The sequence below is a fragment of the Podarcis erhardii genome (genome assembly GCF_964252035.2).
Source record: "Podarcis erhardii genome assembly, chromosome: 2".
Classification (NCBI taxonomy): domain Eukaryota; kingdom Metazoa; phylum Chordata; class Lepidosauria; order Squamata; family Lacertidae; genus Podarcis; species Podarcis erhardii.
The window spans coordinates 120,338,238-120,364,065 of NC_138498.1; the positions used below are offsets into that span (position 1 = coordinate 120,338,238).

General features: G+C 47.0%; 2 protein-coding genes across 5 annotated transcripts in view; one reads left to right on the forward strand and one right to left on the reverse strand.

Moving 5' to 3' along the window:
- The window catches only part of LOC309336656 (uncharacterized protein), a 66,129-nt gene extending 43,664 nt beyond the window's left edge, over positions 1–22,465 (forward strand). For 2 of the 4 annotated variants that reach the window (XM_081852762.1, XM_081852764.1), the window contains exons 3-6: positions 16,327–16,414; positions 16,690–16,772; positions 17,033–17,159; positions 19,103–22,465. In XM_081852762.1, coding sequence (XP_081708888.1) covers positions 16,327–16,414; positions 16,690–16,772; positions 17,033–17,159; positions 19,103–20,472 — 1,668 coding nt within the window. In that variant the 3' untranslated portion in view covers positions 20,473–22,465. Of the gene's footprint in view, positions 1–10,513; positions 10,636–15,138; positions 15,589–16,326; positions 16,415–16,689; positions 16,773–17,032; positions 17,160–19,102 lie in introns of those variants that run through there. The other 2 variants (XM_081852761.1, XM_081852763.1) reach the window with 2 other exon arrangements.
- The window catches only part of LOC309336664 (uncharacterized protein), an 84,633-nt gene that overhangs the window by 12,018 nt on the left and 46,787 nt on the right, over positions 1–25,828 (reverse strand). The gene's annotated exons all lie outside the window — the stretch shown is intronic.

Here is a 25,828-nt window from a genome sequence, read left to right on the forward strand (position 1 = left end):
TAATCCATCACCTTCATCTGCCATTCTTCCCGGGTGGGTAGATATTGTGTCTTCCAATACTTCGCTATAAGTATTCTTGCTGCTGTTGTTGCATACATAAAAAAAGTTCTATCCTTCTTTGACACCAATTGGCCGACCATGCCCAGGAGAAAAGCCTCTGGTTTCTTCAGGAAGGTATATTTAAATACCTTTTTTATTTCATTATAGATCATCTCCCAGAAAGCCTTAATCTTTGGGCACGTCCACCAAAGGTGAAAGAATGTACCTTCAGTCTCTTTACATTTCCAACATTTATTATCAGGCAAACGGTATATTTTTGCAAGCTTGACTGGTGTCATGTACCACCTGTATATCATTTTCATAATATTTTCTCTTAAGGCATTACATGCCGTGAACTTCCTACCTGTGGTCCATAACTGTTCCCAGTCAGCAAACATAATGTTGTGTCCAACATCTTGAGCCCATTTAATCATAGCAGATTTCACAGTTTCATCCTGAGTATTCCATTTCAACAGCAAGTTATACATTCTAGGATTTTTTCTAAGTTAGGCATGCATTTCAGAGGTGAGGATGTCCTAAAGGCTCTAAGGCACGTTTGTTTGTCTCCTTCAGGTGAGGGAATGAAGCGGCCAAGACATCCTCATTCATTTCCTCTTTGTGGCGGAGGAGAAGGAGCCGCTGTGGAATCGGATCAGGTGGGACATGGGTGGGGAAACTGGTTCAGGCCGAGGGCCACATTCTTACCTGAGCAACCTTCCAGGGGTCGGTGAGAGCAGAGGGGTGTGTAGCTTCTACACACCCCTCCAAGTTCAAGGTCATATTCCAGCAGGGCAAAAACACTCAAGGCCGGTATGAATTAGGTTGGGGATGTCAGGAGCTCGTCCTACACTCGAGTAGGACCCTGGTAGAGACACATGCCCGACTGGCATGTTCTCTCCCTGCTGGTTGTTCGTTTGGGAGCTTCAAAAGCTTTCTTCAGCCCGAACATCATAGCGACCGATGCCAACAGACATCGGCACACTTAGGGATCCGCAGAGTTTGCGCATCATGCGTGTGACAGACCTCAACAACTCAGCATTTTGGCTAATCTACTTTATTTACATATAAACACACATGGAGCCCTGCAACATGGCTCCCTCTCTCTCTAGCATCAGACGGCAACGAGAAAAAGAACAAAGGAGAATAGTCCCACTTCACGGAACACAGTAACACAAACATCCTGTCTCTGTCACTTCCCACTCTGTGGAGTCAAAACATACACCGTCATGTGATAGACAACAATCCCATGACTGCAATCATGGAGCAGGAATTCTAACAGGGGAGAGGTGTTGCTGGGGAGGGGCAGTGTCACAGGAATGTGCCGGTCAGTAATCACAAATAATAATAATAATAATAATAATAACAATAATAATAATAATAATTTATTACTTATACCTCGCTCATCTGTATATTATATGCAAGGAGGTGTTTCCTTTTTTCTTTTAGGGTCCAGTGTCCTTTGAGGATGTGGCTGTACATTTCACAGAAGAAGAGTGGGCTGTGTTGGATCCTGACCAGAGAGCTCTGCACAAGGAAGTCATGGAGGAAAATAGAGGCATCGTGGCCTTTCTGGGTAAGGCTCCCTGTTGGATCATAATTCCCATTTTGAAATTCAGTACTTTTTTGTGCGCGGCGAACCCCAATATTCTGATGTATCTCAATAGTGTTGGAGCGTCGGTTGACTGGGTGGTGAAGACCTTCCCACACACGGGGCACGGGCTCATCCACTTCCTTTTGTACAGATTCACCGGGTTTTTGAAGAAGCAAAGGAGTCAGGCTTTGGGGAATCGGCTTTCTCCTCCATGGCAGTAAATAAGAAGATCAAATGAAAGGAACGTCTTACCAGTTAGATTCTTTCATAATCCCAGCGAGAGAACAAAGAACACATCTCCTAGAAATGGTGGTGCTCCCAATTAAGGCTTACACCCCCTCCGTCCCTATTAATCTATGTTGCTCCTACTTCTTGTAATCTGAGCTTGTTCTCTCTGCCCTTTCTGTTCTGAGACTTTCTGAGCTCTTCTCAACCTTGGGGAGGGGGGTGGAGGAATGCTGTCCGACGACTGTGAATCTGCTAACCCTCTCTCTCCCCCAGTGTTTCTTCTCCTAGCTGTTCCCCATCCAGTATTTCCCAGCTTCGGCCTTCTGAACTATGCCCCTCTGCAAACCGCTGTTCCAAATCTACACTGTCCTCCTGTTCTTGGGAAGATTCAGGGTCAGGGGAGGGAGAGGCTCCCACCATTCCTCCTCTGTGCAGCCCTCCTCAGCATGGTCCCTGACAAAAGGTTGCAGCCTGGAATGATCACTGATGTGATCGTCCCCACGAACACTTCCTTTCCCAGATTGATCTCTGGTTCGTTCTGGTGGCAGAGATGCTCTCCTCCTTCTCCAGGCCTTGAAGCCCTCTGCAGTTTACTTTGAACTGACAGTTATCTAATGCATTCTCTCTGAATTTGCATCCTTTCGTTGTGCCCTTCTGAACAATGACCTGACTGCTTTGAACTGAGCAGACCTTTCGAAATGTAAGTTTCACAGTTTTTAGGGAAGCAGAACTAGCATCCCAGCCATTTTCTGTTGGGGCAGAGAGCTGACTGGCATAAGAGATGGAGCAGATTTGGTTTGACTGAAATAATAATAATGTCCCTCTTATGGAGAAAAAAATTTGGCCAGTAACTAAAAAGGGGCCCCCCACTCCTGATCTTTCTCAATAAATCTAATCTTTTCTGCACATTTCCTCTATTCCAGCACTTGAAGTCTCCATCTTCCAATCTAGGAGTATTTATTTGTTTTTCTTGATTAAAAACTTTTATATCCTAACACTGCATTTAACAAAAATCTAAAGGGGGAATTATTGCTTGTATAGGCCTTGCAAACCTATAAGATAGGGGAAGTTGATTAGACCAAGAGAGTGTGATTGGCTGAAGACCATCCAATGAGATTCACCCTCTCACTAGTTGCTGAACATACATCTCTATGGCCCAAATCCATAGCACTCCAGTTGTCAGTTAACACCAGTCAACAGAAGCAGTTAAAATCTGCCTCCCACCCAAGTCCTTCCAGCTTTCCCATTATCACAAGCATTGAAGTTGTTATAATAATAATAAAAATAATAATTTATTATTTATACCCCGCCCATCTGGCTAGGTTTTCCCAGCCATTCTGGGCAGCTTCCAATACAATATTAAAATACAGTAGTCTGTTAAACATTAAAAGCTTCCCTAAAGAGGGCTGCTTTCAGATGTCTTCTAAAAGTTTGGTAATTGTTGTTCTCTTTGACATCTGGTGGGAGGGCGTTCCACAGGTCGGGAGCCACTACTGAGAAGGCCCTCTGCCTGGTTCCCTGTAATTTGGCTTCTTGCAGTGAGGGAACCGCCAGAAAGCCCTCGGCGCTGGACCTCAGTGTCCGTGCAGAACGATGGGGGTGGAGACACCCCTTCAGGTATACTGGGCCGAGGCCGTTTATCGCTTTAAAGGTCAGTACCAACACTTACTGGAAACATACTGGAGTCAATGAAGATCTTTCAGGACCTTGGCGGCCAATGAAGATCTTTCAGAAGTCTTGGCGGCCACACCCAGTCACTAGTCTAGCTGCCGCATTCTGGATTAGTTGCAGTTTCCGTGTCACCTTCAAAGGTAGCCCCACATAGAGCGCATTGCAGTAGTCCAAGCGGGAGATAACTAGAGCATGCACCACTCTGGCGAGACAGTCCGCGGGCAGGTAGGGTCTCAGCCTGCGTACCAGATGGATTTGTTCAGTGTTCAGTGATTGTATTCAGTGATTTGAGGCTTCTCTCCACAGGCTTTTAGCTATTTCTCTCTTCATTGCAGGTGACAAATCGAAAACCAATAATAAAGGAAAACGTGTTGGAAAAGAGTCACTGGAAAAATGCACAAAGAAGGAAAAGCAGAGAAGGCAAAGTGAAGCAGAGAAGATGGGAAGGAATACGCCCCCAGCCTCTCAGGGTAGTAACTACAATGAAATTGCAGTCAAAGGAAAAACAGATATAAGAAACAAAAATAAGTGTCGGGATTATTGGAAAAGTTTTGGTTCTAAAGGAAAATGTAAAGCACATTGCGAAAACTGCAAAGGGGAGAAAGCATATAAATGCTTTGAGTGTGGAAAGAGCTTCACGAGAAACTCCACACTCATTTTTCATCGTGGAATTCATAGTGGAGCGAAACCGTATAAATGCTTGGAATGTGGAAAGAGCATTAGTTGCAAACATGGACTCAGTTATCATCAAAGAATTCACACAGGGGAGAAACTGTATCACTGTATGGAATGTGGGAAAAGCTTCACTCGGAAGATATATCTTACTAAACACCAAATGGTTCACACAGGGGAGAAGTCTTATAAGTGCCTGGAATGTGGAAAAGGCTTCGCTCAGAGCTCCAAGCTCACTTCCCATCAGAGAATTCACATTGGGGAGAAACCATATAAATGCCTGGAGTGTGGAAAGGGCTTCAGCTGCAAAAAGAGCGTCACTTATCATCAAAGAATTCACACAGGAGAGAAACCATATAAATGCTTAGAATGTGAAAAGAGCTTCATGCATAAGGCAAGCCTCGTTTTTCATCAGAGAACTCACACAGGGGAGAAACCATATAAATGCTTGAATTGTGGGAAAAGCTTCACCCATAAGACAAGTCTGACTTTTCATCAGAGAATTCACACAGGGGAGAAACCGTATACGTGCTTGGAATGTGGAAAGAGCTTCCGTCACAGTTCTAGCCTTTCTTCCCATCAGAGAATTCACACAGGGGAAAAGCCACATAAATGTTCGGAGTGTGGAAAGAGCTTCACTCGGAAGATATATCTTACTAATCATCAGAGAATCCACACTGGGGAGAAACCATATAAATGCTTGGAATGTGGAAGCAGCTTTATTTCCAAACACAGACTCACTTCCCATGGAAGAATTCACACACAGGACTTACCCTATAAGTGCATGGAATGTGGGAAGAGCTTCATCTTGAAGCAAAGTCTCACCTCCCATCTACGAATTCACACTGGGGAGAAGCCGTACAAATGCTTCCAATGCGGAAAGAGCTTTGGTGGGAAGGCCCACCTTAGTTCTCATGAAAGAATTCACACAGGGGAGAAACCATATAAATGTTCTGAGTGTGGAAAGGGCTTCAAAGACGGTTCTAGCCTTCTCTTCCATCAAACAATTCACACCGGGGAGAAACCGTACGAATGCTTGGTGTGTGGAAAGGGGTTCAGAGACAAATCTCACCTTACGAAACATAAAAGAATTCACACAGGGGAGAAGCCATATAAATGCTTAGAATGTGGAAGGAACTTCAGCTGCAAGAAAAGTATCCTTAATCACCAAAGAATTCACATAGGTAAGAAACTATTAAAAAAATGTTTGGAAAGAGCTTCAGGAGAAGTACGTAATGGATTCACAAACATAAATGTTTGAATATAGAATGGGGTTCAGGAAGAAGATACAACTCACTTCTCAAAAGGATTCACACAAAGGATGATTTATGTAAATACTTAAGAAGGTGTGGCCTTTACATTGCCACAGAAGAGACGTCTCACTGATCATCAAAGAATTCACAATGGAGAGAGACCGTATACATAAATGCTTGGATTATGGAAAGGACTTCATCTGCAAAATTTTCATTTCCCATCAGAGAATTCATAAAAGGGGAAAAGTATAGAGAGGTTTGCTGTGTGCGCTGTCAGGGACTGGTTGGAAGCAGAGGAACGGTGGAGGAACTGGCTGGGGAACCATCAAGGGAAGCTGGCTCAGAGCCCAGGGATTGGTGGTGGGACAACAATGAGTGGTCAGAGGGAGAAGTCTGGGAGAAGGAGAAGTCGGAAGCTGAAGAGGTAACAGGCTTAGTGAGCTGGGAGAGTCTGTGGCAGAAAGAAGACCAGAATCAGGGGGGAAAGCCAAAGCAGGTGAATAGGAGGAGGGAGGTAAAGAGATAGAAATGTGAAGACTCACAGCTGTCTTCCCCTCCTGCTGCGACAAGCTCCTCTCCCAGAACCAAAAGAGGCATGAAAAGGGAGGAGGAAAGTAGGACATACAGGCACAGTCTCTGATTGCTTGGGGAAAGATCTGGAGATGGCTGCCCACGTAGATAGCTGTGAGAAGGCAGGGACCTTTAGTCTCGGCAACTGGTTTCATGGGTTAAAAAAGGTAAAACACTCCTGGACGATTAAGTCTATGGGGTTGCAGCGCTCATCTCACTTTCAGGCCGAGGGAGCCGGCGTTTGTCCGCAGACAGCTTTCTGGGTCATGTGGCCAGCATGACTAAACCACTTCTGGCACAATGGGACACCATGATGGAAACCAGAGGGCATGGAAACGCCGTTTGCCTTCCCACCACAGTAGTACCTATTTATCTACTTGTACTGGCGTGCTTTAGAACTGCTAGGTTGGTAGGAGCTGGGAAAGAACAACAGGAGCTCACCCCGCCGCGGGGGTTCGAACTGCCGACCTTCTGATTGGCAAGCTCAAGAGGCTCAGTGGTTTAGACCACAGCGCCACCCGCGTCATGGGGTAACACTTACAGGGAATGAACTGCTGTGCTCATTAAGGCTGACACTCAGCCCAGTCTGTGAAGGTCATGTTTTGCTAATAAAGAGATAACTCTAGCTTTGAACTCTGTGATTTCCTGGCCGGTGTTTGCTCAATGACGTGCGCAGGAAATGCTACAGAAGAAGGCACAAACTCCAGTCGCCATCAAAGAATTCATAAAGTGGGAGAGAGTGTATTATAATTTGACATTGTTATTATGAGGCTATTATTGGATTATTGTAATTGGAAAACTAATAAAATCATTATCACATATAAAAACATAATAAAACGCCAAATGTTAAAAAGTTAAGGGCAGGATGTGAGGAGAAAAGGAAATGACTTTAAGGATCCAGCACTGAGTTTAAAGACGTCTGGGTGTCAGGTCCCAGAATGTAAGTTTCTCAGAAGTCAGGTATGTTGAGGGGTCTCCCAGCTCATTTTGCCAGGTCTGCCCCAAACGGTAGACCTGTTGCTGGCTAGTAGTTATTTTTGTTCACTACGAAGAGGGAGTGAAATGTAATTATTCCATCTGCTTGCTCCCTTTAGTTTCTCCACCACCCTATGGAGATACGAGGCCACATATGGTCATATCTCCTCACAGTAATAATAATAATAAAATTTTATTTATATCCCGCCCTCCCCAGCTGAAGCCGGGCTCAGGGCTGCTAACAACAATAAAAGTAACACAGCATTCTAAAATCAATTCATTTTAAAATTGATTCAAAATCAAATTAATGGCAGCCATTGGGCTAGAGTTCTGTGAGGATTACCAAAGGAGCGGGGCAGACTGTGCCTTGGCCAACAACACAGCCTTTTGTGAGAAACTTTCTGGGGGCCGCATGCCGATGGTGGGAGGGGGCCAAAGGCAAAAGTGGCCGATTGATGGAGGTGACATTTGTATAATAGGCTGAATTTCAGTCAGACACACACAGACAGGATTAATCCCACTTCCAGAGCGATACACGCCTTACGTCTGAAGCACATTGCCTCCCCTAAGGAATTCTGGGAACTGCAGTTTACCTATCATGGAGCTAGCATTCCCAGCACCCTGAACAAACTACAGTTCCCAGGATTCTTTGAGGGGGGGGAGAGTTGTGCATTTTAAATGCATGGTGTGTATGCAGTCGAAGAACACCACAAAAGAGGCATGGAGCACAACTGGTGAAGGCGTTTGGCCTCCCCAGGACTGAGGTTCTCCCCCCATGACCAGCTACAATTTCAAGGACTCATTCAGGACTTTTATGGCTGGTTGTGTGTGTGTGTGGTGCAAAAAAGGGGGGGGCGACGGAAGGAAACAGCCAATCTGGAGGTGCAGCAATCCCTACTTTACTTGTTTTAACACCTCCCCTAAGTTCTTCCCGTTCAAAATAGTTCTCAATGTCAGAGCTGAATGATGGGGGTGGAGATGCTCCTTCAGGTATACAGGACCGAGGCCGTTTAGCGCTTTAAAGGTCAGCACCAACACTTACTGGAAACATACTGGAGCCAATGAAGATCTTTCAGGACCAGTCTTGGCGGCCACCCCCAGTCACTAGTCTAGCTGCCGCATTCTGGATTGATTGCAGTTTCTGGGTCACCTTCAAAGGTAGCCCCACATAGAGCGCATTGCAGTAGTCCAAGCGAGAGATAACTAGAGCATGCACCACTCTGGCGAGACAGTCCGCGGGCAGGTAGGGTCTCAGCCTGCGTACCAGATGGAGCTGGCAGTGGCGTAGTGTGGGGGGTGCAGGGGGGGCCGGCCGCACCGGGCGCAACATCTGGGGGGGGGGCGCGCTCGCACTCGAGTGCTAAAATCCGCGGGTTAGGGGGCGCAAATTACTTGCCTTGCCCCGGGTGCTGACAACCCACACTATGCCACTGGGAGCTGGTAAACAGCCGCCCTGGACACAGAACTGACCTGCGCTTCTGTGGACAGCTGTGAGTCCAAAATGACCCCCAGGCTGCGCACCTAGTCCTTCAGAGGCAAAGTTACCCTTCAGTCAGGACCAGGGAGTCCTCCACACCAGCCCGCCTCCTGTCCCCCAAAAACAGTACTTCTGTCTTGTCAGGATTCAACCTCAATCCGTTAGCTGCCATCCATCCTCCAACCTGACACACTAACCACTGCACACCACTGCTGGCTTTAAAAGAGGACTGGAGGAACTCATGGACGACCAGGCCATCTGTGGCTGCTACTAGTGATGCTGGGAACCCCAGGAGGGTTGGAGTCCGACGCTCTAACCACTGCACTGCACCACACGGGTTCTGTGAAGCCAGGTAGACAGCCGCCCTGGCTCCCAACAGCTTCTTTGCGTTGGGAGAGAACAAGACTCTTTAATCTCAAGGCCGTGGGTTCAAGCTCCACATCGGGCAAAAGAAATCCCTGCATCGCAATGGGGTTGGACTAGATGACCCCTGGGTCCCTTCCAATTTGACAGTTCTATGGCTCCATGACAGGCACCCCCAAACTCAGCCCTCCAGCTGTTTGGGGACTACAATTCCCATCATCCCTGACCACTGGTCCTGTTAGCTGATGATGGGAGTTGCTCTATGACATAAAATGTGGCTCACCGCCAGCCTTTTCCACGCCTCCCTGACTTGACCCAGTTGGTGGCGTTTTTAAAAACCTCTTTATGCTTTGGGCACAGACCCCAGTCCTTGCTCCCTGGATAGTTCAGTTGCTTAGAGCGTGGTGCCGATAATGGCAAGGTTGCAGGTTTGATCCCCGTCTGGGGCAGCTGCCTATTCCTGCATTGCAAGGGGGTTGGGCTGGATGATCCTCGGGGTCCCTTCCGAGGCCACAATTCCACGACACTACAATTCTAGGTGGTGGTTATCAAGTGCTGGACTAGGACCTGGGAGAGCTGGGTTCAGATGCCCCCTAACTCAGCCATGAATGAAGCTCCCTGGGTGACCTTGGGCCAGTCCCTGCTGATGTTCAGGGTTGGGAGACAGAAATCTGGTTTCAATATATACCACATTTAAGAAAAAAAATATTCTGAACGAAACAGTGGGTGTATGATTTTTGTGGTTCATACTGTGGCCACAGACATGTGATTTGACGGTGAGTTTGTGGTAGCCCAATGCAAAAATCCTGAGGATCCATGTGGATCCGTGCTTTGTAGCCACGTTTTTTGTGCCATTGCGCCCCCACGAAACAGTGGATGTGTGTGGTTGGGGTTTTTTGGTGCGGGCTGTAGCCATGGATATGCTATGTGACCTGATGGTGAATTTGGGGTGACCCAATGCGAAAATCCTGAGGATCCATGTGGATCCGTGCTTTGCAGCCACGTTTTTGTGCCATTGCGCCCCACGAAACAGTGGATGTGTGTGGGTTTTTTTTTGTTTTTGGTGCGGGCTGTAGCCATGGATATGCTATGTGACCTGATGGTGAATTTGGGGTGACCCAATGCGAAAATCCTGAGGATCCATGTGGATCCATGCTTTGTAGCCACGTTTTTTGTGCCATTGCGCCCCCACGAAACAGTGGCTGTGTGTGGTTGGGGTTTTTTGGTGCGGGCTGTAGCCATGGATATGCTATGTGACCTGATGGTGAATTTGGGGTGACCCAATGCGAAAATCCTGAGGATCCATGTGGATCCGTGCTTTGCAGCCACGTTTTTGTGCCATTGCGCCCCCACGAACCAGTGGATGTGTGTGGGGGTTTTTTGTTTTGTTTTTGGTGCGGGCTGTAGCCATGCTATGTGACCTGATATATGCTATGTGACCTGATGGTGAATTTGGGGTGACCCAATGCGAAAATCCTGAGGATCCATGCTTTGTGACCGCGTAACAAACCGACAGCCTTGTGGCGGGGCTGTTTCCATGGGCTATGTTCGTTTGGGAACCTGAAGTGCGCCTGCAAAACACCCATCTGCCTTTCCTCCTTGGCGGCTGCTTTGAGAGGCGGGTCTTCAAAGGGTTAAAACGAAGCGAGCTCGATTGCTAGAGAAGAAGTGAATTGGGAGTGGGGGGGGGGGAGGAGGCGTCCTCTGCAGCCAAAGCACCTCCTCTCTGAAGCCCCTTTTCCTGCCTGGATTTTCCATTTGGGAAGGTCATTTCCAAATGCTGCATCTGAAATCTGGTGAGCCCCCCCCCTACCCATTGCACAGGGTGCCCCAGGGAGGGGGGGGTTATCCCATGCCCCCCCAAAGCAGGGAGTGGAGCTCCCTCCAGCAAGGCCAGGAAGCCGCTGGGGGTGCGCTGGGTCTGCATCTCTTCAGACGGCCAGTGCATTTCCGGGGGTTGGTCTAGACCAGTGTTCCCCAACCTTGGGCCTCCAGCTGTTTTTGGACTACAATTCCCATCATCCTTGACCACTGGTCTTGCTAGCAAGGGATGATGGGAGTTGTAGTCCAAAAACAGCTGGAGGCCCAAGGTTGGGGAACACTGGTCTAGATGACACCAAGGGGCCCCTTTCCTGCTCTTTGGTTCTATGAATTGTGCACTGCGCTGCGATCAGAATTAATGCCCCTCCAATAACACACACAGGACAAGGGTGGCGCTATGGGTTCAACCGGCATGCCGATCAGAAGGTCAGGGGTTATCTCATTGCTTTCTTCCAGTAGCACCTTAAAGACCAACTAAGTTAGTTCTAGGTATGAGCTTGAAGTGTGCATGCACACTGTATTTGAGTGTATCTGAAGAAGTGTGCATGCACACGAAAGCTCATACCTAGAACTGACTTAGTTGGTCTTTAAGGTGCTACTGGAAGGAATTTTTTGTTTTGACTATGGCAGACCAACACGGCTACCTATCTGTAACTGGCACATTGCTTTCCATCATCTGTTTTCTCCTGGACTGAGGTTGCATAAAAGCCACTGTCCTTTAGAAGCGTCTTCCTTTTCTTTTCTGCTTCGATTTCCCCCCTTTGCTCTTCTCGCTTCCTACAGCTGTCTCGGCCCTGGGTCTCTTTTCCGTTGTGGTTCTTCCTTGTTCTTCATTTCCGATTCATCACGTTCTGCAATGAATTGGGAAACTCATAAGAGCCTAAGGAAGAAGCAGACCCTTATCTAGCTTAACGACTTCCATACTTAGGATAAAGGCAAAACTGAGTGGATATAGATGGAAGTACACATTTAACTGGGACGCGGGTGGTGCTGTGGGTTAAACCACAGAGCCTTGGACTTGCCGATCAGAAGGTCGGCGGTTCAAATCCCCGTGACGGGGTGAGCTCCCGTTGCTCGGTCCCTGCTCCTGCCAACCTAGCAGTTCGAAAGCACGTCAAAGTGCAAGTAGATAAATAGGAAACGCTCCGGCTCTGAACCACTACACCACACTGGCTATCGCTTGTTTAGCTTATACGTAAATCGGGGTGCGGGTGGCGCTGTGGGTTAAACCACAGAGTCTAGGACTTGCCGATCAGAAAGTTGGCGGTTTGAATCCCCGCGACGGGGTGAGCTCCCGTTTCTCAGTCCCTGCTCCTGCCAACCTAGTGGTTCAAAAGCACGTCAAAGTGCAAGTAGATAAATAGGTACCGCTCCGGCGGGAAGGTAAACTGCTTTTCCGTGCGCTGCTCTGGTTCGCCAGAAGTGGCTTAGTCATGCTGGCCCCAGGACCTGGAAGCTGCACGCTGGCTCCCTCGGCCAATAAAGCGAGATGAGCGCCGCAACCCCAGAGTCGGTCACGACTGGACCTAATGGTCAGGGGTCCCTTTACCTTTATTTAATAACACACATATGATGGCAATTCAGACATCAGCTCCTGAGATGCGTGCGCGGGACTTTCATACAGATCCCTGGGGTTGGACTAGATGACCCCCAGGGTCCCTTCCAATGCCACGATTCTACGCTTCTAACAGAAAGCACTTAACTTGAAAACTGGCAAGCCATCAAACCCAGCAAAGGAAAACCCGGCTGAAAATCAGCAAGTGTTTACTTACTTGCTCTTGCTCCATTTTGTGAAGCGCAAACGCGCCCGGCCTTCAGCCCAGGATCGCAAGGCGGTTTATTTATGAATTAAAGGAGGAGGGGAAGAAAATAGGGATCCGAAAAACCCAGCTGGGAGAAGCACCCTGTGACAGAGCAGGATTGCAGGAGAGGCCAGGAAACCCTCTTTCCCTCCCCCCCACCCACCCATAGGTGCTGAATTGTAGGAGATCTATGAGTTTTTCAGCTTCAAAACCATAGGTGGGAAGAGTTGCTGTTACTGAGATGTACCATATTGGCCCAAATATAAGCCACACTCCCCCCCACCCCAATTCTGATCGTGAAAAGTTAAATTGCGGCTTATATTCTGGACCTTACGCTGCTGGCTAAGTGGCTCCCCCCCCCCCCAAGTAGCCTACTGCTTGAGAGCAGTACATGTGAAAAGGATCTAGGAGTCTTGGTTGACCCCAAACTTGACATGAGCCAACAGTGTGACGCGGCAGCTAAAAAAGCCAATGCAATTCTGGGCTGCATCAATAGGAGTATAGCATCTAGATCAAGGGAAGTAATAGTGCCACTGTATTCTGCTCTGGTCAGACCTCACCTGGAGTACTGTGTCCAGTTCTGGGCACCACAGTTCAAGAAGGACACTGACAAACTGGAACGTGTCCAGAAGAGGGCAACCCAAATGGTCAAAGGCCTGGAAACGTTGCCTTATGAGGAGCGGCTAAGGGAGCTGGGCATGTTTAGCCTGGAGAAGAGGAGGTTAAGGGGTGATATGATAGCCATGTTCAAATATATAAAAGGATGTCACATAGAGGAGGGAGAAAGGTTGTTTTCTGCTGCTCCAGAGAAGCGGACACGGAGCAATGGATCCAAACTACAAGAAAGAAGATTCCACCTAAACATTAGGAAGAACTTCCTGACAGTGAGAGCTGTTTGACAGTGGAATTTGCTGCCCAGGAGTGTGGTGGAGTCTCCTTCTTTGGAGGTCTTTAAGCAGAGGCTTGACAACCATATGTCAGGAGTGCTCTGATGGTGTTTCCTGCTTGGCAGGGGGTTGGACTCGATGGCCCTTGTGGTCTCTTCCAACTCTAGGATTCTATGATTCTATGATTCTATATTCGGGCCAATATGGTAAATTAAGATTTGGAAAGGAGCTGGATGGATGGCTGGATTCAGCGTACCCTATCTCACAGGGAAGGGTAGACAAGATACTGATCCAGACCTTTGGGCGAGCTGTTTGGCCTCTGCATTTGTTCCTAAGGGGTTTATCTGTTATTGCTGGTGTTGTATTGCATAATTAAAAATATTCCTGTTATCTTTCTTTGTTACAATTCCATGCCGGCTTTATTCTGAGGACCACAGGGTGGTTTACAATAGAAAAACACACAGATGCATAACATAATAGCAAAATAAACCATAAGCCCCTTCCCCCCATGACTAAAATGGGGAGGGGGTATATCTTCAGCAGCAATTTAGGTTTTAAGCATGTGTGGAATAAGTGGATTAATCAACTGTGTGCAAGCGATGCAGTGAATTCAATTGACATTGCTTTTGTTGAGTGGCAACTCTGGTTTAAACCAGTGGTTGCCAACCTTTTTTTGGCCATGCCCCACCTAAGCATCTCTAAAATCCTTATCCCCTCCCAATGACATATAATTCTTATTATTCAAAAAGTGAATTCCTATTCATGTGGAGGAAGCCTAAAAGACCATTAGCTGTTAATAACTGATTCTTGAATTGCCCCCGTTAAAAATCAAATTGCCCCCCTGTTGGGAACCAACTCCAGTGTTATTTACTTATTCTATATCAGTGGTGTCCAAACTTTTTTCAAAGAGGGCCAGATTTGATGAAGTGAAGGGCTGTAAGGGCTGACCTGGTTGTGAATAGGATTGGGAGACATCTGGTTTTTAACATCGTGATATATCACCAGCTAAAATCAGGATGTCTTAAATAAGAATGTAGAGTCATTGGCCGGCTTCACGGTTTTTCCTGCATCGTGATTTTTGCAAAGCACACAGACACACACATCATGATTCACAATATATTGCCAGGTCAAAAATTATGAATCACAATACGGACTTGAAAACTGGGTTTGGACGCTATATCGATATATCGCCCAGCCCTGATTGAGAGCCATGCTCCTTTAACGAATTGTTGTTGTTTAGTCGTTTAGTTGTGTCCGCCTCTTCGTGACCCCTTGGACCAGAGCACGCCAGGCACTTCTGTCTTCCACTGCCTCCCGCAGTTTGGCCAAACTCATGCTGGTAGCTTCGAGAACACTGTCCTTTAACTAATACAGTGGTGCCCCGCAAGACGAACGCCTCACAAGACGGAAAACCGCTAGACGAAAGGGTTTTCCGTTTTGGAGGCGCTTCACAAAACGAACTTCCCTATGGGCTTGCTTCACAAGACGAAATGTCTTGCGAGTTCCTGCGGGTTTTTCCCCCTCCCCCCCCTTTTCCTAAGCCGCTAAGCCGCTTATCAGCTGATCCGATGATAAGCCGCTTATCAGCTGATCCGCTAAAAGCCGCTAAACCGCTAATAGCGCTAATCCACTAAGCTGTCAATGGGCTTGCTACACAAGACGAAAAAACCGCTATAGGAAGAGCCTCACAGAACGGATTAATTTTGTCTTGCGAGGCACCACTGTACAGGGAATCTTTTTACTTACAACATGATAATTCTAACACGGAAAAAATGTCTTGGCTTTGCAGGATTTGGTTGTGAAGAGATCAATGAGAACAGCCTTTGCCCTGAGAAATAGACCAAAAAAGGCTGAGGGAAGAGACCACAATTCTATCAAGATTTGGAGCAGTGGGAGATTCTGGGAAAGAGCCATGCAGGAGATCCTGAGCGAGGAGGATGCCCTCAGCTCAGACATACAGCACCAGCATTTCAGGCGATTCCGCTACCAGGAGGCCAAGGGACCCCGAGAGGTTTGCAGCCGTCTCCACCACCTTTGCCGTCAGTGGCTGAAGCCAGAAAGACACAGCAAGGCTCAGATGCTGGACCTGGTGATCTTGGAGCAGCTCCTGGCTGTCCTCCCCCCGGAGATGGAGAACTGGGTCAGGGAATGCGGAGCGGAGACCAGTTCCCAGGCGGTGGCCCTGGCCGAAGGTTTCCTCCTGAGCCAGGCAGAGGAGAAGAAGCAGGCAGAGCAGCAGGTGAGAATGTTTAATCTTGATTATGGATGTGTCCGGCAAAATATGTTGAATTAAAAATTACCATCATCCCCAATAATAATATTTTATTTACACCCCACCCATCTGGCTGGGTCTCCCCAGCCACTCTGGGCGGCTCCCAATAGAATATTAAAAACATGATAAAACATCAAACATTAAAAACTTCCATAAACAGGGCTGCCTTCAGATGTCTTCTAAAAGACACATAGTTGTTTATCTCCTTGACATCTGATGGGAGGACGTTCTACAGGGTGGGCGCCACCACCGAGAAGGCCCTCTGCCTCGTTCCCTGTTACCTCACTTCTCTCAGGGAGGGAACTGCCAGAAGGCCCTCGGCGCTGGACCTCAGTGTCCGGGCTGAATGATGGGGGTGGAGATGCTCCTTCAGGTATACTGGGCCGAGGCCGTTTAGGGCTTTAAAGGTCAGCACCAACACTTTGAATCGTGCTCGGAAACGTACTGGGAGCCAATGTAGGTCTTTCAGGACCCTGAACATTGTCTGTATTTGCTGGGGCTGGTAGTGTTTGGAATCTGCAGGGAACCCTTGAGTTTGAAACTCCCAAGGTTTTCGGAATGGAAGGGTTGATATGAAAAAATCTCTGTTCATTTTCCTACTTTCACTGGAAATCAGCCGAACAGGAATATCCTTTAGGTTTCTGCCTTTGTCATCCCTTTTTTTAATCCTTCTCCCCATGTGATGTCTTCTTATCCCTATTGCAGTTTCGGGTAAAGGATCCAGCGACAGAAATGAGGACTGATTTCCCTAAAGCAGAGAGGGCTCCGTCCGTCAAAGGTCAGAAGTCACCAGGTACGGATTGAAGGCTTCTATTTCAGTTTGTTTTCTCTCTGCATATTTGGAAGGAAACCTTTTTATCTTTTGGGGGAAGGCAAACTTGGTTTATTTGCAACACTTCACACCCCTGATTTCTGGTGAGGATCCAGAGACGGGTTTCCACACGATCGAAATATAAAGAGTATAATCTGCTGGAATGCAGTCATCATATAGGACCTTTCGTAAATGAGACATGCAGTCGCTCAATCTTGCGTGTTTTAATGGGTTCGTGGCACATTTGTCTCTCACAGGTGACAGAATGAAGCCACACATACCTGCTCAGACATCTCTTCTTTGTGGTGTTGAAGAAGGAGCAGCTGTGAAAACAGATCAGGTAGGAGGATAAATCACTGGGGGGAAAAGGCTGGTACCTTTGCCACCTGCTCCCCTCTCGATCCTAAACAGATCTCTCTCTTAGGTTCTGTCACAGCTGCCCCTAATGAAGGCTTCTGTCTGCCCCACCCCCCAAAAAACCCCCATTTAAATATTGAGAATAATGACCAGCCACTTCACCACAACTAGTATTTTGGTTGTGGGTAGTCGATAATCTTTGTGCAACGTGCAAGGAGAAAAAACGTTTTCTGTTTCTTTCAGTGTCCGGTATCCTTTGAGGATGTGGCTGTGTGGTTCACAGAAGAGGAATGGGATCTGCTGGATCCTGAGCAGAGAGCTCTGCATAACCAAGTCATGGAGGAGAGCCTTTGGATTCTGTCCTCTCTGGGTGAGTCTCTCTCTTGGATCATAATCTCTGTTTCATAGTTCAGAATTTCTTTATATAGTGAATCTCGGTATTCTGGCGTAGCTCAGCATCCCTGCCTGTGCGGTAAATGTTGAAAGGACGCTCTCTGAATACACACCCTCCACTTTTGCCATTCTTAGCAATGGCCTGACTGGTTTAAACTGGCCAGGCTTTTTCAGAATGGAAGTTTCAGAGCTGATACGAAAGTGGAACTAGCATCTCAGCTATTTCCTATTTCTTGATTGGGCCAAACAGCAATCCATGGCTGAAAAAGGCTGGGATTTCCTGGTTTCAAGTGCCCACAAATAAGAGATTCTTTTGCCTCTCAAGAAACATCTGATTAGGAGTCAAGTATGCCCTCTTTCAGAGCCTACATCCATTTCCCCCACTTTCCCCAATAAAAAAGTTATATATGTATATATTTCCCCACATCTGGCTTTAAAGACCCTTGTTTGGATTTCTCACTAAACCTTTTCCTCACATGCTCATATGCTGTATGTAACCTCCATTTTGGTTCCATCATACATGGTCAGGCGTCTGTACAGCTTTTTATTTTGGGCCTTGGGATGGCTTTGTTTATATTTTTCCTATAGGTGGTGTGGAAGGAAGAGTACCAAAAAAGACTCCCAGATGGGAAGACCAGGTTATGAAACGAGGATCTTCCTCACTATTGGATGCTATTGCGATTTTTTTTTGGGGGGGTGAGGTTTGAGGACCTTTACAGGACCAGGACAGCCAAAATAGTGCCCTCTTAAGGTTCTTGGATTCCAGTCCCATCATTCCTGAGCATTGCGATTGTGGCTGGGGCTGATAGGAATGGGAGTGGTTACCCCTATTTTATGAAAAAGGGTTTGGCCTAAAAAAGTCTGGGATGCTCTGCCATTTCCCCCCCATATCTATCTTCCAGTGGTGTAGTGGTTAAGAGTGGTAGTCTTGTAATCTGGGGAACCGGGTTCACGTCTCCACTCCTCCACATGCAGCTGCTGGGTGACTTTGGGCCAGTCACACTTCTCTGAAGTCTCTCAGCCCCACTCACCTCACAGAGTGTTTGTTGTGGGGGAGGAAGGGAAAGGAGAACGTTAGCCGCTTTGAGACTCCTTAAAGGGAGTGAAAGGCAGGATATCAAATCCAAACTCTTCTTCTTCTTCTTCTTATTCTTCTTCTTCTTTTGCAACTAACAGTTCGGAAGAGATAATAATAATAATAATAATAATAATAATAATAATAATAATAATAATACTTTTTTATTTATACCCCGCCCATCTGGCTGGTTTTCCCCAGCCACTCTGGCTTACTCCCAACAGAATATTAAAAACACAATAAAACATCAAACATTAAAAACTTCCCTAAACAAGGCTGCTTTCAGGTGTCTTCTAAAAGTCAGATTGTTGTCTTTTTCCTTCACATCTGAAGGGACGGTGTTTCACAGGGCGGGTGCCACTACCGAGAAGGCTCTCTGTCTGGTTCCCTGTAACCTCACTTCTCACAATCAGGGAACCGCCAGAAGGCCCTCGGAGCTGGATCTCAGTGTCCGGGCTGAATGATGGGGGTGGAGACGCTCCTTCAGGTATACTTGACTGAGGCCGTTTAGGGCTTTCAAGGTCAGCACCAACACTTTGATTGTGCTCGGAAACATACTGGAAACCAATGTAGATGACGCATGGTTCTTCCATTTACTTGTACAACAACCTTGTGAAGTAGGCCGAGGTGAGTGTGATTAGCCCAAGATCACCCGACGAATTTCCTGTCTGAGCTAGAAGCTGAACTCAACAGCCTATATAGCACAGCAGCTGGAATTAATCTGTGGTCTGGCCCATCTAAATCCTTCCAGCTCTTCCTTGATCACAAGTCTTGAAGCTGCTCAGTGATATGAGACTATGTTTTCCCCTCAGGCTCTTATTCGCTTCTCTCTCTCTTCGTTGCAGAAGGTGACGAAAGGGAAACCCAGAATAAGGGAGATCTACTTGGGAAAGAGACATCGGAAAGGGAGGGACGTGAAGGGAAGAGGAGAAATAAATCGTCCGCTTCTCGGGGATGTGGCTACCGTGAAATTGCAACCCGAGAAGGAACGGATGAGAGAAAGGAAGCAGGGATACCCCGTGTGAACAGGGGAAGTCTCAATTCTAAAAGGGGACGTAAACCCAGCATCAAAACCCACCCAAGGGAGAATTCCTACGAACACTCGGATTGCGGAACGAGCATCATTCGTGTCGCTTCCCTTCAAGGAATTCACGGCACAGAGAAACCCTATATTTGCGCCGAGTGTGGGAAAAGCTTCCCTTACACTTCTGGCCTTATTTCTCACCGAAGGGTTCACACGGGAGAGAAGCCATACCGGTGCTTGGAATGCGGAAAGACCTTCAGCCAGAAGAAACACCTCACCAACCACCGGGCGATTCACACGGAGGAAAAACCGTACCAGTGCCTGGAGTGCGGGCGGAGCTTCAACTGCCGCTATAATCTGATTCGGCACCAGAGGATCCACACCGGGGAGAAACCGTATCAGTGCCCGGATTGTGGGAGGGGCTTCCGGCACAGCTCCACCCTCTCTTCCCACCAGAGACTTCACACTGGGGAGAAACCGTATCCGTGCCCCGAGTGCGGGAAGCGCTTCAGGGATCGGTCTCACCTGTATTCCCACCAAAAAGTTCACACGGGAGAGAAACCGTACGCGTGTTTGGAATGCGGGAAGCGCTTCTACCAGAAGAAGCACCTCCGTAAGCATCAGGGAATTCACACGGAGGTGAAGCCGCACAGGTGTGTGGAGTGCGGAAAGGGCTTCCGCTGCCGTTTCAAGCTAACCCGCCACCAAAGGACCCACACGGGGGAGAAGCAGTATCGGTGCTTGGAGTGCGGAAAGAGCTTCAAATGCAACGCCGCCCTTTGTTCCCACGAAAGGATCCACACAGGGGAGAAGCCATTTCAGTGCCCCGAGTGCGGGAAAGCCTTCAGAGCGAAGTCTCACCTGTATTCCCACAAAAGGATTCACACGGGGGAGAAACCCTACCCGTGTCTGGAATGCGGGAAGGCTTTCCGGCGGCAGGAGCACCTCGCCAACCACCAAGCGTTGATTCACACGGCGAATAAGCCCTATAAATGCCTGGAGTGTGGAAAGAGCTTCAGCCAGGCTATTTACCTCACGTACCACCAGAGCATTCACACGGGGGATAAATCGTATCCGTGCTTGGAGTGCGGGAAGAGCTTCTACAGCCAGAAAAGCCTCAGTTCCCATCAAAGAGCTCACAAAAGGGACTGCAAGATCAAACCTCTCCATTCTGAAGGAAATCAGCCCTGAGTGCTCACTGGAAGGACAGATCATGATGCTGAGGCTCCAAAACTTTGGCCACCTCATGAGAAGAGAAGACTCCCTGGAAAAGACCCAGATGTTGGGAAAGATGGAGGGCACAAGGAGAAGGGGACGACAGAGGACGAGATGGTTGGACAGTGTTCTTGAAGCTACCAGCATGAGCCCTTCCAAACTGCGGGAGGCAGGGGAAGACAGGACTGCCTGGCGTGCTTTGGTCCAGGGGGTCACGAAGAGTCGGACACGACTAAACGACTAAACAACAACAAATAAAAAAGGGGGAGTGGGGGAGAGAATTTGAGTAGAAACACAAACTTCCGTTGTCATAAAGCAGGGAGCAGTATTTATTCTCTGTGTATTTTTTAAAAGGTTCAGTGGTAATGCACACAGGGGAGAAGCTGTGCTTCCGGAAAGGAACAAATTCTCGTGAACGTTAATTCTTTAATTTGCCCTAAATAAAGCAAGTGGGTAGGGAACAAACAGAATGCTAGAGGGTCAAGATCCCATTTGTGAATATTTATTTCCAATTTATCAGTGGAAGAGGTGAAGGCATTTTTTAGTTTCTGAAACTTGTAAGCCCTGCAAAGTGAAATCGGCAGCACCTTCTACACGATAAAGAGCAAAAATATGCATGTAAAATAAAACAGTGTCTTCACGAGGGATGATCAAGTGTGAAATGAACTGTATTAAAATGTCTGCACCTGTCGCATTCCAAGATCCGGCAAGATCAAAATTAACAATTAAGGATTGCTGAATCCAGCTTGGCCACACCTAAGCTCCACAACCTCCTTTCTTTAAACTGTAGCAAATCCACAGCTGTCCTGATGGCATGGCCTTTTTCATTTAAAAGAGCACCATTGCTCCCATTTCAGAAGGGACTTCGAGAGTCCTAAATGCATGCTAGCAGAGTTCAGCTTTCTGTCCCTGTGGGAGGTGGGGTGTGTGTGTGTGGAAATTGGGATACTTCCCACCATCACAATCCAGGATCCCATCCGTGCTGTAGTGAAAGAGGGGAAATGGGAAAATCAGATTAAAAAAATTAATGTTTTATGTCGCTGATTCGGGAGCTGAGCTCACTGAATTCAAAGATGTCAATTTTGGATGAACGAGATGCATTCCCCTTCTCTCGACTGTCTGAAAAGGGGTATATCACCCTCATTTCCTCAAGGTCTGCTCTCTTAGGTTTTTCTAGTGTTCCTCTCCTGGTTGGGGTTTTTTTAAGTCAAACTTTTTATTGGCCAAGAGCGCCTGTGATAGCTCTGCAAAGGCCCATACCAGCTTCTAGTCACAGTCTCTGAAGCTAACGAATTGAAACCGGAGTCTGTTTTTCCTTTGCCTGCCCTTTCCCAGATTTCCCTCAGCAATTTATTTCTTTAAAAAGATGTAATCTAATTGAAAATAACACCAAGCAACGGCAGGATAGTTTTAATCCTTAAGGACCCCCCAATTCTGCTTTCACAGCACCCTTACTCTGAGGTAAAATCCCACTGTTCAATATGGCTCAGCAAAGATGTCTATGGTTTCAGCCTATTTTATTTTCCTCTCTTATTCATATCTCACTGTTCCCTCAAAATGCTCGGGCAGATGGGATATCATTCTCCCCAATGCAATTCATAGTTACAGCTCTGTAAAGGAGGATAGGCTGGCCCAGGATTCACTTTATTTATGTTTCCATTTGGGAGTGGACCACACACCAACTGGATTTTCTCAGGAGCCCCCCTCTCTGTTTTTTCTTCTTCAAATGTGTTCTAGAGACTAAAGTGATGGAGTAATTCCTTTTGTAACGACAATGTTTTCCCTCCCTTCTTAATATATACATCCACATTGTGGCCGGATAAAAGGGTTCCTCTTTTTAAAAAAATAAAAAATAAGTGGAGCACGGTTGGTCACACCTGTCTAATCCAGTGGTTCCCAAACCTTTTCAGGTCACCTTGGTTTCAGAAATTCATTCTGAGTGCCCCCTCCTCTTGAGAAAGCGCCATTCAGAATACAGTGGTGCCTCGCAAGACGAAATTAATTCGTTCCGCGAGCCTCTTCGTCTTGCGGTTTTTTCGTCTTGCAAAGCACGGCTATTAGCGGATTAGCGCTATTAGCGGCTATTAGCGGCTTAGCGGCTATTAGCGGCTTAGAAAAAGAAAAAAAAAAGGGGGGAAACTCGCAAGAACTCGCAAGACGTTTTCGTCTTGCGAAGCAAGCCCATAGGGAAATTCGTCTTGCGAAGCACCTCAAAAACGGAAAACTCTTTCGTCTAGCGAGGCATTCGTCTTGCGAGGCACCACTGTAGTGGTTTTGCAGGACCCTACTAAGGAAGATAACAACACACATTCAAAATGATAACTTTTATTCAGTGTGCACATTTATTCAAAAATATCTAGTTTAATGATTCAGGTAGGTAGCCATGTTGGTCAATTTTTTTTTTTTTTAAATGTCCAGTAGCACCTTAGAGACTACGTTTGTTCTGGGTATAAGCTTTCATGTGTATCTGAAGAAGTGTGCATGCACACAAAAGCTTATACCCACAGCAAACTTAGTTGGTCTCTAAGGTGCTACTGGACATTTTAAAAAAATTGTTATCAAGTTTAATGAATTGACAAACTTGATCCAGCGATAGCAGCTTTGTAAAGTCTGCCAGTCATTTACAACCCCCAGGGCTCCACTGAATGCCACAAGGATGCCCCCATTTAAGGACTTCCTCTCCCAGATTGGTTTGAGTGCTGGCTTTTGACCAATTGGAACCCCATGCCATGTTTGACAGGTAAGTAGTTTGGGGTGTAGGGACACGGGTGGTGCTGTGGGTTAAACCACAGAGCCTAGGACTTGCCAATCAGCAGGTCGGCGATTCGAATCCCCGCGACGGGGTGAGCTCCTGTTGCTCGGTCCCTGCTCCTGCCAACCTAGCAGTTCGAAAGCACGTCAAAGTGCAAGTAGATAAATAGGTACCACTCTGGCGGGAAGGTAAACGCTGTTTCCGTGCGCTGCTCCGGTTCGCCAGAAGCGGCTTAGTCATGCTGGCCACATGACCCAGAAGCTGTACTCCGGCTCCCTCGGCCAATGAGCGCCGCAACCCCAGAGTCGGTCACGACTGGACCTAATGGTCAGGGGTCCCTTTACTTTTACCTAGCCCCCCATCATAATGACGACCTGATTTGGGGGGACCGGGACCACCAAGCGCCTTTCCCCCAATGTGCAAAGTGGGGGTTTTCTCACCAAGTTGCAGGAGGTTCCAGCGGCAGCGCTTTGCGCAAGCGAAAGCTTCTTTGCAAGGGAGAAAAGCCTTGCAGGATAAGAGCCTGGAAAGACCCGCCCAAGCCCCTTATCTCAAATTCCCTTCCTCTCCTGGAAACCAGTTATGGTTTATATTAACCCTTGCAAGCCCAAGCACCAGGATTCCCCCAATCCATCCCCTTCCCCCGTGCATTTCTTCCAAGACAGGAGCCAAGTGCGAAACATGCACCCTTTGAAGCAAACCTCTTGTTTATCTTGGTACGCTGAGAGTAGCGAGTCAGCCTGACCTGGCTATTGGCAGAGAGAATGGCAAGATTCACTGGGGAAATCAGGATAAAAACTTCAAGAGAGAATGGGACAATTTTAGATTGTATCTAAAAGAACACTGTAAACACTCAAACTCTTTGGCAGGCTTTAAACAACACTTGCAATGTTGCAAAGATTTTGGATATAATGGAAGATTGTTATTTGGACGAGTTTATAATATTCGGTGGACAAAGGTATTCTAAGGATCCACGGAGCGGGGGAGGGAAGCCCTAAGATTCGGAAGAATCTTTTTTTAATTTTACCAGTTCTAAGTATTTTATTTGTGTGAATGAATTTGTAAAACCAAATAAAACTTTTGCAAAACTGGCTATTGGCAGAGAAACCTCTTGCAAATACTCTCGACTTCTTCATTCCTACAGCAAATGGATTCTCCAGTGTGAAAACAGGAGCGAAATGGTGGCATAGTTTTGTTCCATACTGCAAGTACTTAAGGGGGGGAAAGTTTTATTATAAATATACAAAACACATGTCACAAAATACACAATATATACACGTAACAGATAATATTCTTCACTGATAAAATGTGTTTCATCAATGGGAGTTACCAAATTAATCTGCATTTATACTATCTTGTTCTTACTTTACATAGAAGTTAATATATGCAAAGTAACTCATTAATCAGATCACTTTGATATCCATATTACATTGCAGTATGATACAATAATGGCTTTCCACGTTGCTCAGAGATTTCTTTCTTTTGCCTGCCTTCGCATAAATGAGCGGATCCTGTTAACATTACATCCAAAACCTCATAAATCCATTCCTTTTATGGAGGAACACAGGAGAGCCTCTTTTTGGCAGCTAGAACTATTCCCACAGTGTGTTTAAATGAAAGATTTACTGCTCATTCCAAAGGGTCCCTTCTTATCGTCGATTTCTTTCAGCCACTTACATCCCGCTTAACATCATAGTCTCTAAGACTGGTGTGCAGTGTAGTTGAGAAGATACAAGAAAACTAAAACTAACCATAAAATCTGAACAGCTTACTTAAACGCCAGCTTTTTACGGTCAACACTGGGCACAGGAAGGTCAACAAACCTGATCTCAGACGCTATTTTCCAGGGACAGTCCCAGATTTACAGAAGCCGCCCCAGTTTCTGATTTGATCCTGGAATGTCCCGCTTTTCCTTAGGAAATTTCTATTTTCATCCGAGAAATGTTGGAGGGTATGGAGTTATGCGACCTCCGAGCCAAGGAGATAAGTAACTATAAAACCTTTAGAAGGCAGACCTGTGTAGGGAAGTTTTTTAAAGGTTTTGTGTTTTTATATATATTGGAAGCAGCCAAGAGTGGCGGGGAATTAAGGACATCCCTACAGTGGTGCCCCGCAAGACGAACGCCTCGCAAGACGGAAAACCCGCTAGACGAAAGGGTTTTCCGTTTTGGAGGCGCTTCGCAAAACGAATTTCCCTATGGGCTTGCTTCGCAAGACAAAATGTCTTGCGAGTTCCTGCGGATTTCCCCCCCTTTTCCTAAGCCGCTAAGCCGCTTATCAGCTGATCCGCTAAAAGCCGCTAAACCGCTAATAGCGCTAATCCACTAAGCTGTCAATGGGCTTGCTTCGCAAGACGAAAAACCCGCTATACGAAGAGCCTCACGGAACGGATTAATTTCGTCTTGCGAGGCACCACTGTATTTTCATTGGAGAGATGTTGGAGGGTATGTGATCTTAACTGGGAGTTCCACGCAATTGGGCCTGCCACATAGCTCCTGATGGAGATGAACCACAACATCATGAGGGATCGTAACAATGACAGCTTTGAAGACCTCCTTGATCGGGCAAGGATATAAGGAA